Source organism: Xiphias gladius, chromosome 6 (assembly GCF_016859285.1).
Source record: "Xiphias gladius isolate SHS-SW01 ecotype Sanya breed wild chromosome 6, ASM1685928v1, whole genome shotgun sequence".
Taxonomy (NCBI): Eukaryota; Metazoa; Chordata; class Actinopteri; order Istiophoriformes; family Xiphiidae; genus Xiphias; species Xiphias gladius.
The window spans coordinates 17,509,045-17,522,759 of record NC_053405.1 but is presented as its reverse complement, the minus strand read 5'-3'; the positions used below and the strand labels follow the sequence as shown (position 1 = coordinate 17,522,759).

The window sequence follows — 13,715 nt, the reverse complement described above, 5'->3', positions numbered from 1 at the left end:
GTATTTTTCATGTTCTCTTTCAGAGCTCGCCTCGGGATTGAAGCTGGTGACATTCTGATCATGACCCTGCCTGTCTGGGGTGTCTGTGTTTATGTGACTTACAAAGGAGAAGTCTGGTGCATTTTGGCACAGCAGTCTGGGGAAGACAGCCTGTCTCTGAACACGCTCCTCATCCTCGAACACATTGCCATACATGAAGCCATTCAGCATGGTGGAGTGGGCATGAACATCAATGTAGAACTCCAAACTCACCCTCTAATGGAGGAAAAGAGGGAGGAGAGCGATAGAGAACAGAGTGACAGAGAAACAGAGAGAGGATAAAAAAACAGCAGGTTAGTGAGGAGAATTGGATATTTTTCTGACACCGCGAGCAGCAGTCCACACCACAGATTCTCCACTGGGAGTAAGGGGAAGGCCTTCCTTTGCTCTGGGGAGACTGTGCTGGGGAGAGGCTTCCACCCATGGGACGACTACAGACCCTTGAGATACTGGGAACTGAAAATACGCTCATACCTTAAAGTAGCCAACCACCCGCACATAACTTGAGGGCACACCTACAATACATACATGGACGGTGAGCTTAATATGATGTACACACACACACACACGCATACACACACTCATGTGGATGTCACAAATTCATCACATACCCTGCACTTATTTATCAGGTTAATATTGACTTCATATCGAGTGTGTAATGCCTTTTCTCTTCAGTATACACTGTGTATACCCCCACACACACACACACACACCTATACAGACCTTCATCTTGTGATAAAAAAATGGAGCTTCCACTGATCTGACTTACTCTACAACTATTTGTGTCATTATACGTAGGACCATCATTCTGTGTTTCACAGTTCAGCATTGGACAAAGGTTGATATTACTAAACCACTGGAGGTAAGCTGAACTTTGTTTGAGAGATTTAATATCGTTGTAAGGTATTTAGAAAGTAACAAAAATGCTGTGTATAATGATACGCTGAGGTGATCAGAGTCCATATACAGTAAAATTCAGATGCCATGTAATATATTCCAAGCTCACCAACTCAGTGCAAACATTGTTTTAAAAATACAATGCAACAGACTATTACTAACTGAAGATTAACTAACAGTCCAATCCTCTTTGTCCCAACCCCCACCCTAAAACCTAAAACCTAAACTAGCCAGGATGTGAAGACTTGCAAAATCACCTTGCTAAAACAGCCCATTTCAACAATCTTAAACTGGTCCGTCCAACACCCCCCCCACCCCCCACACACACACACACCCTCTGACCCTTAACTTAGGGACAGTACAAACCAGCATCCCTCCTCTGTGCCTCCTCTCTCTATTTTATCACCCCATTCTCGTTCTCCTGGTTTCACCCCCCCCCCCCAAAAGAAAGACGACGATGCATATGGTCTTGTGTTTGTATGTGTGAAGAGACAGAGGGGAAGGGAAGAGCAAACAGAAAAAACATTTAAAGATGGGGGTACAAAGAGAGAGAAAGCGAGGAAATAAGTCCATAAAGACAAACACAGAGAGAGAAAAAGAGAGAAAGAGAGAGACAGATAGAGAGAAACATAGAGATGTGTGTAGAGAGGTGTAGAGAGATTGACAGAAGAGAGAGAAAGAAAGAGAGAGAGAGACAGGGAAGCGGTGCTTGGGCGGCCCGGGCGACGCAGTGTGCCTGTGTTTGAAATTCTGCTCACAGCCAAAGCAATTTCCTGGCGGTGGCTGTGCTGTCAGCTGCTTGGCTGGCTGGCGGTGAAATATGGTGGCTGGGAGTCGGCTGCTAGCAGCCCCCGACAACCTGATGGATGGAGCCCCAGAGGAGAGGAACAGCAGGAGGAGAAGGTGGGGGAGAAGGGGACAGTGGGAGGGCGGAAGGAGGGAGAGACAACAGAAAAACAAAACAGAAAAAAAGAGCAATAGGGAAAAAAGCTAAATGTGGCCAACTGAGCTGTGGTGGTGATGGGAGGTAGATGGAGAGAGAAATATATATAAAGATATAAAGGGAGAGTTAGATGACAAATGAAAAAATGGTGGTGGGGTTGGACTGAAGAAAGAAGAGGGAGGAAGATGGGGGAGTACAAAAGAGGGGGAGGTAGTGAGAGAGGTGGATCCAGCTCCATTAGACAGAGGAAGTAGTTGCAACCAACCAGCCAGGGTCTAGACGAGGCAAACCAGCCTAATAATTACCTAGGTCTCCCCCCTCTGCAGGAGGTGGAGGCTGGGAAGCGGGAGAAGGATCAAAGAGGGAGGAGATAGAGGTGGTTGAATTGGAGGAGGGTGGACAAGCAGGTGATCAAAAGTGGCAGACTGAGTGTAACAGAGACGTTAACTGGCTGTTACAGGCTTACATGTAATCCCAGTGAATAACTCAGGTGAATGACTTTTTTGGGAACTCAGTGGACGTTTAATTCAGATCTTACTTTTTAAACTCAGTTTTTAACTGGTTACTTAAGATTTCAAGATCACAAGGACCTGGATACACTACATGGACATAAGTGTGTAAAAAAAATTATACTCATATGTGATTGTTTACCATCTCATTTCAAAACCACTGGCATTAAAATGCTGCTATAAGAGCATTCTTTGAAGGCTCTACACAAGATTTTGGAACCTGGGTGCAGGGATTTACTGGCTTTAACCCAGCAGAGAATATGTGAGGCCAGACATTGGTTTTGGACAACGTTTGATTGGGTTGAAGTCAGAGCTCTGTGCAGGCCAATCCGGAGTCCTTCCACACCAAACACAGAAACAGAACTGAAATGATTAATCAATTAGTAGATTAGTCGACTGACAGAAAATAAATCTACAGCTATCCTTTGATTAATTATTTAAATAATTATTTGATGTTTCATACACTAAAGCAACAAATGGTGCAGCACCTGAAGCACTTATGAAAGCCAATAAAAAGTCTAACAAAAAAACTCAACAGCACATATTATACAAACTGAGGTGTTAAAGACTAAAAACAAATTACAATTATTCAATCACCAAAAAAATAATATGCAACCATTTTGATAATGAATTAATAATTAATCTTATTTTTTAAGCAAAATACCAAAATCCACAAGTTCTGCTTTCACAAATGTGAATATTTGACAAGAAACAAGACATCTGGAGGCATTACCTTGGGTTGTGGGAAATTATGATGTGATTTGTTTTTTTACATTTAATAGAATAATCAACTAATCCAATAATCAAGAAAATAACCTGCAGATTAATGATAACGACAATAATCATTAGTGACAGCCCTACTTGTGGTCCTTGCTCCGTGCAAGGATGCACTGTCATGTTAAAACAGGAAAGGGCCTTTTCCAAACTGTGGCTATAAAGTCCAAAGCACATGGAACATTACCCTGAATTATTTTAATTTTTTGCCATTTATTGGAACTAGGGTGCTTTGCCTACACCATCAAAACAGCCCGAAACAAAAAAGACACAAAGTATATGGACAGGGGTGTACACATAGTTTTGGCCATACAGTGTATCATGTGGACAACATGCAGGTCCACCAGTCCACTGAAGGGGGAACACAGACCCAGCTCAGTCTGTCCCTGTCGTGATTCTAACCCACAAGATTTCTCCTTCACAGCATCATGTGAAGGACAGTAGCAGCAGGAGCAATAACAGTAGTAACAGCCATGGAGCCCCCACAATGTCATGTCCAGGCTTACTACAGCACTCAGTTAATGCCCTGTCAATCAAACTGAGATGGTTCTGAAGGCCCCACCGCTGTGATTGATGCTTCAATTAACAACCTGCTCTGACCTCCAGAATTGTTCATTTGAAATTGTAATTAAGCAATTAGGGGCAATTAAGAAACAGAGACAGCCAAATGAAAGTCAGAAGACAATTTGAGAGAGGGTGAGAGAGAGAAATGGGGGTGAGAGCGAGCTATCCAAATTAAACCTCTCATAGAGAAACAAAAGCCCCATCTCGCTGCAGAAACTCATGGGAACTTGCAGCAGGCTCAAACTGTTTAGTGTAAAACCTAGAAGGTCAAACGAATGAATTTTGTCAGACAAGTACTTAGCTCCTGTGTATTAATTAGAGCGGGGTGTGGGGGTGTGGTGAGGGCCATAAATGCCGGGCTTATCATTACACGGAAAGGAAAAGGAGCTGATTGAAGCAGGATTACAAGCTCCTGAATAAAGCTCTTGGCATCAGCAGGAATTTACCTTTTGAGGAGAAGGGAAACAGCTGACTTGTTCAGGAGAAAAAAAGGTGAACTTACTATCTCTGCAATGCATATTATCGAACATTAAAATGTTGCCTATAATACCTGTGGGAGGAGTGACATGGGTTTCTCTGTGTGAAAAATCCAACTGACCTTCGAAGTGGGCAGCAGTAGGTTAGAGGTTGGAAAAGGCCTGGGACTGTAGGGATGCCAACGCTTTGCCTAGCACCCTTAGTTACTTACTACACTTGTCAAGCTTTTTTGCACAGCACATATGAAATTTACAACAATAACGGTGTCAGATTAACCACTCAAAATTCCTATTGGTCCTTGATTTCAGACCGAGGTAGAAAAAAAGATGGCTCCTATGGAGCCTAGGTTTGAATTTATGGAGCATCAAATATTCATACTGAGTCAAATTTTCCTTCAAGAAAAGGATGGAAAGAAAAAGTGTCATATCACTTATACAATGTTAAACTCCAACCAACATTTCATTAATTAGAGAAGCCATTTCAGGTCACGGGGGCACATGGTCAGTGACCCTCTAATGATGTAGCAGTGACAGAACATGGCAGATGGCGTGACCTGCTTCATGGATGAGAGTAAATGACACACAACTCTGCCTCCGTCTGTCTCTGTCTCTCTGATTTTCTCCCCCCTCCTTTGCCCTCTCCCTCTCAGTCTGAACTGTGCTCTCAAATTGATGGCGGTATTTGTCTGTTTATGAACACAGAGGTGACTTGTAATCAGGCGGAGCGGGCACAGGCAGCGCTCTGCTTTGGGCCTGTTAGTGCCACATAAGCTGCCACATCTGTTGGTAGGGGCTGCCAGGAGAAAAAGGAGAAGGAGGAGAGAAGGAGGCTAGGTAGAGACAAAAAGAGCTGATAAAAAAAAAGAAAGCGAGAGAAAAGGGGGAGGTATTGAAAAAACATGAAATAAGTAAAAGAAAATTTAACTAAGCTGAAAAAAAAGCATAAAAATTCCCTGAGAGTGAGAGCTTCATCTGTATCTTTCTGTGAAAAGCAGACAAATTTAGCTTCCAGTGGAGAGAGAATAAAGAGAGGGATGATGGAGGGATTGAAACGATGCAGGGATGATGGGGAAAAATTGGCCGTAAATCTCAGAAATGGACCAGAAATGGTTGGCTGACACCAAAGGACATTTTAATGCACACAGTGAAAGGAGAAAGAAGACAGGGAGGCAGAGAAAAAGACACAAACACAAAAAAGACATACGCAAAGATCCTCAGCGTCACACATCTGACTGTTGAACAAAGAAAGAGAGGTAGAGAAAGAGAGAGAAGGAGGGCATTAAGGAGGACTTCAAGGTGCAAAATTCATTTAGGTGCTGTGACAGGATCTAATACATTTTTTTCAGATAGAAAATTAATTTTCTAATATTAAAAAGGTCAAAATGAAGCCAAGGCAACAATGACCTCTTTGTCATTCTTAACAAATTATCCAAAATGGCAGTGTCAAATTGGTGGGGATACGCCCGCCAGTGATGAATGCTTCTGGTAATCAGCCAATCAAAAGGAATTCTTCTTCTGGTTTTGATAAATGAGCTGGAAAAGCAACGCTTTAGGAAGGAGATGGGTCCATTTGTTTCTTTGGTCTCTTTTCCTTTTTTTCTGCCTCTCCATTTCTCTCTTTTCAAAACAAACAACAGGGTAGCTTGGGGACAGATTATAGCTCCTTGCATCACTGACTCTTTCAGCCATTCTCCCTGCTGACCAATGTTCAGCCGCAGATGGTAAATGATGGAATTTTATGAAACAGCTTGAGCCTTCAGATGGATGGAGAGGAAGGTTACAGCCAGCTTATAAGCAAATATTTAGTTGTTGCTCACACAATGGCTGTGCTTGATCCCACTTCTATTTTACATTTCACATTATATTTATTATGTTAAAAAAATGTTCAAGGTTGCTTCAAAGCTGTATTAAGCAATTTTGGACCAAACTCACCAACAAAACTTTGATTTACTATCAGCGTAACATCTGCTCCTATGGTTTACATGGTAGCAAATCACTGTACTATAACACGACCAGTAGACACAGTGCAACATTGGCATCCCAGTGGAGTCCTCTTTGTTGTAACCTGTTGAATGTAACCCCAATATTCACTCCATCAACTGAATTTATCCTATTAACAAGTATTGTTTGTAGATGTTGACAGCCTGAAATAGCTTATACCTCAGTGTGAAATAACTCCACTGTTGCTGAAAAACTTTAAAAAACACATGAAAGAGCCATACTGTTGCATTGTGCGACATATTCCATCATTATGATCAACACAGCAAGTGTAGTTTATACCTCTCAGCTTATGAAACAAGCAAAGCGATGTAAACATGGGTGCTTGTGCCTGAACATGATGTTTGATTAACAAGAGGCTACTCCCAGAGATTGAAAATACCTTGGTGGATGATAAAGTGCCCAAATAAAACCAACCTCATTCTTTAATATTTTAATTTTAACTGAGAAACTACCTTCATCCTCATTTTGAGGCAATAAGTCAGGTAAGCCTATGGATTTATATTGGGAGGTTGGTGAGATACATTGGGCCTTAACCATGCAGACAAAAAGATGAGTTGAAGATGGCTGAAACCTTCACAGAGCTGAAGAGCGGTTGTTGATCCGCAGAGAGCTTGGCAGAGGTGGTATAACTTTCACATAACAGGCAGGCGTTTAAATCAATGTTAAAGTAAGCAAAGCCTTTGAGACACTTTAGGTTAACAATTCATATTGTGCTGACATACACCACTCTTTCTACTGCATATCGAGTACACAATCATGGGATTGTCCTCAAATCCCATGAAAAGACAAGAACCAACAATGCATTAGTCTGTCTCTCATTACTTTCCGGGCTCATCTCAGTGGAACTCACCACCAAGCCCACGGATTCCTCCTTAAATCTTTAAAACTGGTTACAAATATATACTTTCATATTTTAAAAAGGCTAAGTAATTTCTTCCTTTTTTTTTTTTTTTTTTTTACCAAACATTACTTAAACAGGAGAAGATTGCATTTAGTAGTTCCAACATATGCACTAATTACTCATACAGTGCATTTGTTGGGGTATATGTTTAGCCATGGAGTAACATGCATTTGGTGTGCTCCACCTCCAAACCAGGATCCACCTGTAGGCTTTGATTTAATTGAAGAGAGAATATTTGTTGTCATAATTTTCCAATCTCTCTTTATATGTAGGCTGTCTGTTGTTGGGAGTGACAAATTCATAGCCTCACTGCCAAACTGTAACTGTACATACTCTGTATTCATATATTAATGTAACTGCTCCACGTGAGCTGGCTGATGGGACTTTAAGTCACTGATTTTAAAACATAATTTCTTGTCTATGCTAGAGTTTGCATAAACACTGCTGAGTGCAAATGTTCTAAGCAGCGTTGAATTTATATACAAATATTTGTCAAATAAAGGTTTCCAGCCATCAGTACCAATGCAGCATACATTGCTCCTGCGACAGGCTTTGATTTAAATGGCACTTGTCTGGTAACTCCTAGCCAGTTATTGAAGTTATTGACTGAACAGAAGAAGGAAGCTATATTCCCAGCAGAAAGAGAGGGCTGCTGAATTCACAATGATGGAGAATCGCTTTGGAGTGACAAGGGTGTCTGTCACAAGAATAGTTGATAGGGTTTCAAACCGAAGGGGCTCCTTTATGAAACAGAGGGCAATGGGACTTTGAATTATTTTGCCTTCTAAAGAAGTCATGGTGACTGACAAAAACCCAGGATCAGATTTGTATAAATGAAGGTGCACATAATCTTTGCACTTCACCTCTAACTCAATCAACGCTCACAATCTAAACTGAAACTTGAAACTAAGAGGAGCAAATATTTAAAGACTAAGTACATATAATGGACAACACACTATGTGACTATTATAAGGTGGATTTGTCCCTTAAGCAGCTACTTATGCAATCAGTGACTGGGTTTGCCTTCAGGTGTATTCTGCCAGTGAGGGAGAGTTTAGACAGTGCAGTGGGACTTGCCTGAAATCCAGTTCAGAAAAGAAATCAAAACGTACTGATGCTGAAAAAACACCTGGGTTTTCTGTAGAGCTTTTTGATAAACTGAAGGGGAAACTACAATTACTGTGTATTTTACGTTCTACAGTCGTGATCACTAGTGGGAGTTTTCTTATATGTTATTAATGTTAAATTCAAATTCAACAGGTATAATATAAATTCAAACTATAAGTACTGATGCATAATGAGATTCTCAAGCCTACTACCAAAATATACTTAAAGGTTCAAGCTGTAACTCCAGGAAAAAGCTATTTTTTTTATGTTCTTTGAATATTGATGTTGGGTTGTGTTGTCATGAGGTGGAAAGGACAAAGACTGTAGCTCTGTCTTCACCAATTAAACTGTGCTTAGCAGGAACAGTTACAATTTATTATAGCCTACAGACAACATTAACATTTACTGTATTTGTCCAGTGAAAGCAACAACAACAATAAAAATGACAAAACAGGGCTGCTATTTGAGACATATTAGTGAGCTTGTTGGCTGTGACTCTTGACTCTTCACCTATGTGAGTGAGCTGTACCCCACAGCCACTTAAATACCATTTCAGATGCATGAAGATCATGTAGTATATGCCAATTTCTTTCTCCAACAAATGATAATTAGAGTAATGTTTCTGTGTTTGATTCGGAATTTACAGCAAGCAAGGTTGGACTTAGGAAACATTGCTAAGTTAAAGGTGCAATCAGTAATATTTTACTGGCTCTGAAAAAGATTACTATAATATATGCAGGCTTGCACATGTGCTGATTAATTCCACTTTCTCAACTGTTACCTTAATGGCTGCTATGACTTCAAGGTTTATCAGCATTCCTCGGTTTTGCTATGAATACTCCTAATTCCCAGGCCCTCCAAGCTACCCGCCTCTTACTTAGTAAACTCTGCTTTTTAGGCCCAATTTTAGGGTACAGAATGAAAAATTGCTTTAAAATAGAAAATACTCCTATTTTAACTCACCGTCAGCCTGGTTTTTTAATCAAATGACCAAACAAAGGTAGCAGCTAGTAAATCAGCCACATATGCTAGCTTAGACTGACTGTTCTGCTGTGGCTGCTGCTGATCTCTTGTTAATGGAGTCCTCCAGCAGAGCCCTCCAACCCTGGTAGCCTCATTAGACTCTATGCCCGCTGTGTAAGATGAGCATGAATGGACGGCAGCAGCACAGGGCCTCCTGGCTGCAGAGTTGGCATTGAAACTGGCATCTGGGAACCTCAGACATGAGTAGTGTGTCTGATGGGATTAACTGGCTGTGGCGAGAGGGAGACAGAAAAGGAGAGGTTGCCCAAGCCTTCAAATTAACTCCGCAAGACTGAAGGCAATCATCAGGGAGAAGAGAGGCTACAGGAGGACAAGTAGTTGTGGGATGGTTATCAACAGAGAATGAGAGGGAATGGGAGGTGTCTGACCAGCCCTAGTGGTGTCAAACATATGGCACAATATTGTGTTGACTGGGGGCTGCATTTACCCAGCCAGAGAAGTCAGAGTCAAGAGAATCTATCTACTGTGTCTATCTATCAAACTGTGAAGTCAGGTGGCAAGTGATTTGGTTCTTTTATTAGGCAAAAGGCAATATATGGTAAAAGTCTGGCATGAATTCAACATATATGAGAGATGTGCAAGCAATGACTTTGTTCTGCTTGTGACCTCTTAATATGAAGCAGGGTCTACTTGTGGAGTCTTGTCACTTAAAGGACTGAAGAGGTAAACTTATACAGTATTTGAAGAAAATATTGGTGAAAATTCTGAAAAATAAACATAATTCAGTGTTGCAGATTTTTGTTTTTTAAATTTACTTCAATTCATCCCATGACCCCTTTGGGGGGCTCAACCCCCAAATTTGGAACCATTGAGTTATATAATGGTGTGATAGTTACCATTAATTTGTCAAAGTACTCATCTAAGAGAGAGAAAAATACCAATGCTGGCAGGAGAAACAGAGATTCATGCATTTGAGAACAAGTGTTTGTCTATGCATTGCTGCAGTACTATGGTTGTGTGATCAAGTGTTAGTATGTGTACGTCTGTTTGCTCAGGCTGAGAATGTGTGTATTTGTGTGAGTGTGTATGAATGACAGGCATGAGTGGATCACCCAGCCATGACAGAGTTTATCGATCAGTGTGTCAGCGCTGGGGGAAAAGGTTAATCTGCCCGATGCCAGCCCCGCACCTCACCCCATCTCTGGCCTGCCCTGCATCCCGCCCCAGCCTGCTCCCTCTCTTATCAGGATTAGAGGAGTGTACAAAAGGGCAAAGTATTCCCAGGACACACACTGACCTTCAGTAATCCCACCAACCTGCCGCTCTGCTTATAATTAACATCAGGAACAAAGAGAAAAATCCCTGGCCTGCCTGTGTAACGTTCCTCTGACTGAAAGACTAAAACTGGAGAAGGAAAAAGTTAGAGACAGAAAGCACAGAGACTTGCCTCAGTGCTATGTTTTGAATGGCCAGGAGAGCCTAGCTGACATTCTAGTGGTGCTGACTAGCCTATCCATGCCCCCCAGTGCACACACCCTAAACACAGATTGGAGAAACATGCTGAACCAAGCAGGGAGAAAGAAAACTGTTCTTGGGACCAGTAAACATTACTGTTGTGAAGGAATGTTGAGCACAGAATGGAGTACATGAGTGTGTGTGTGTGTGTGTGTGTGTGTGTGTGTGTGTGTGTGTGTGTGTGTGTGTGTGTGTGTGTGTGTGTGCATGATCGCTCACTGGATCTTGGTTCATCTGCACTATGAGCTGTTTGACAGCGTGCAGCGTGGGGTGGGCCCATGGAGAGGGATCCTGCCAGTGGCGATTCAAGTCGAAGCCCATCAGAGAACACCTGTACAAATACACACACACACACACACACACACACACACACACACACACACACACACACACACACACACACACACACACAGATTCAAGAAAAAATATAAAATATAATGCAGTTTGCCTTATAAAACATATTGCAAAAGATTAAAGGTGCCCTGTTGAACACCACTAACTAATAATAAAAATAAGCTACTATTAAAAATAATGTGTCATAAAAATAACGCAAATTAATGCATATAATATTATGTAATGTTTGAGTTAAATAATTGCTGTCCCAACCATCGCATTATGTCACACATTATTATGGGGCTCAGACACTCTGACAAACCGGCCCTTCACCTGGACCGGTGGGTGTGGCTCTGAGACTCTGAGAGAAGCGCTCTTAATTTCTAAATGACAAGACACACCGGAGTGAACTTACGATCGTACCACTCTGACCCCGTGCATCGCACAATTACAACCGGCCAGTGTGTTAGTTGCGAATGTGAATAGTATGTTAAAAAAGACCTGTTAGGGCCACACTGGTACATAAGTGATATGCTTATATTAAATTGAAAAAAAAAAAAGCCTAAGTGATGTTCAATGATAAAAAGACATGTATTTGGAAAAAATATTGGAAATAAAACAATTTTTTGATCTCTAATGCCCCTTTTGATATTTCTATTCATTGCTTTACTCATGTGCTACAATATTAAGCAAATATTGATATATGCAATTAATTGCGATTAATTAAATTAATTAATCAGCGTATCATGTAATTAATTTGATCAAAAATTTTAATCGATTGACAGCTTTAGATAGATAGATGGATAGACAGATAGACTGTAAAATGTAATTAGGTACATTGCTATTCTTAAGTCTTACTAGCAATCTGCAATTGCCATAATTGGATGTTTACATGGAAAGATGCACCCTGATCTGTGCCGTTTGTTGTCGTGTGACATTTACTGATGCCCTTGGTAAGGATACAGGAGTTACTGATACTATAAAGCGACTGAGCAGAGCATCCAGCCATGAACAAAATACTCATCCCAGGTTAACTGCCATTGATTCTTTACTCTACATGTATCCTTTCCAGTCTGCTCTGCACTGTAACCAGTCAGGATAGCTATGTGGTCTCTGTGTGCCTGTCTGTGTGTGTTTTTGTGTGTGAGAAAAACTGGGAGAGATGGAGAGCATGTGTTGAAATGAGCATGTGTTATTGGTTAGGTAAGGACAATCACTATTCACCTTCTGTCAATATGCTGCTCATGGCCACTCAGTGTGAATGCAAGCTAATGAAACAGCCTTTAAGCGGTCACCAATCACAGTCAACACTACTATAGAGGTTGTCACCGTTGGAGAGCAACTGAGATTCTCTGCTAGTATTTTTGAGGAGGCAGTGGCAAGGCTCCACCACAAGATGGCACTCAAAAACCCACTGGGGGCAGGCTGCTGATGCTTATCTCAGTGTGCATTAGTATTCCTGGGGCTGAGCCTATTAAGTAAAAGGCAATTATGAAGAGGGGAAAGGCAGGAGAGGAAAATAGAGGAGAGGAGGATGCCCATAGAGCTGCAGCAATAGTGTTAAAGACACAGAGGATGAGAGGATGGACAGAAAGACTGGCAGAGAGAACAGCCCTACGGCCAAATACTATCTTCTAACAAATGCACTGCTGTGAGCTATATGAATTCATTAAGCTCCCTAAAAGTGAAGTTAAGAGGATATAATCCCACGTAGCAGGATATAAAACCATGTAATGTGTGAATTCTATTTAATGCGGTGATGCATTCAAATTAAGAATTAAAACATATGCGTGTGTTTGTGTGTGTGTGTGTGTGTGTGTGTACCTGTAGTTGCCCAGGTAGACCCCATCAGGATTTAGCATGGGGACGATTTTGAAAATCACATGATCTCTCAGGATCTGAGCCACAGGATGCTGGCTCACCAGGAAGTCAATCACACCTATCAAACACACACATACACATAAGACCCCCCCCCCCAACACAACACACACACACGCACGCACGCACGCACGCACACACACACACACACACACACACACACACACACACACACACACACACACACACACACACACACACACACACAAACAAAGGTAAACAGACTTGAATAGAAAACCGAAGATGGGCTGGCAGTTAATTGAGTTCTGAGAAACAAAAGGAGAAGGAAGGACAGCGAGGGGGCATCATCAGAATCAGGGGAGGAATAGGAGACGTCAAGCCTAAATCGATACAAATGGAATGGAGCTGATGGGGCTGGAAAAATAGACAGCACACAAACGGGCTAGAAGCCAACTCATCTGATTCATGATGATGCATACACACTCTGAAACACACACACAGACACAGTCAGACATTGTAGGTAGAATAGATAGATAGACAGATAGATAGATAGAACTGTCCCTTCCTTAAAAACGCCATCTCTGCACCTTGTTAATGTTAATGGACTTTCCTCCCTCCGTCTTACTGAGCTGAAGTGCTGGACAGGGAACACTGCTAAAGCTAAGGCTGTGCCCTCCGTTCGTCTATCATGCCATCCCTCCACTCCTCAGACCTGCTACCTATAAACAACGAAGTGGGACCCAGAAGGAGTGAAATTGCCCACTCACCTCAGTCTGAGCAGGAGGAAAGGAAGCAAAAGAGTCATTAAATAAAATAAAATTGTCTTTTAGGTT

At 41.7% G+C, this 13,715-nt stretch overlaps 1 protein-coding gene across 1 annotated transcript in view; it reads right to left on the bottom strand.

Moving 5' to 3' along the window:
- agbl4 (AGBL carboxypeptidase 4) overlaps positions 1–13,715 on the bottom strand; it is a 277,105-nt gene that overhangs the window by 12,424 nt on the left and 250,966 nt on the right. The window contains exons 8-10 of the mRNA XM_040129068.1: positions 12,868–12,982; positions 10,930–11,041; positions 103–255 (exon numbers count right to left, since the gene is read on the bottom strand). Coding sequence (XP_039985002.1) covers positions 103–255; positions 10,930–11,041; positions 12,868–12,982 — 380 coding nt within the window. The remainder of the gene's footprint in view (positions 1–102; positions 256–10,929; positions 11,042–12,867; positions 12,983–13,715) is intronic.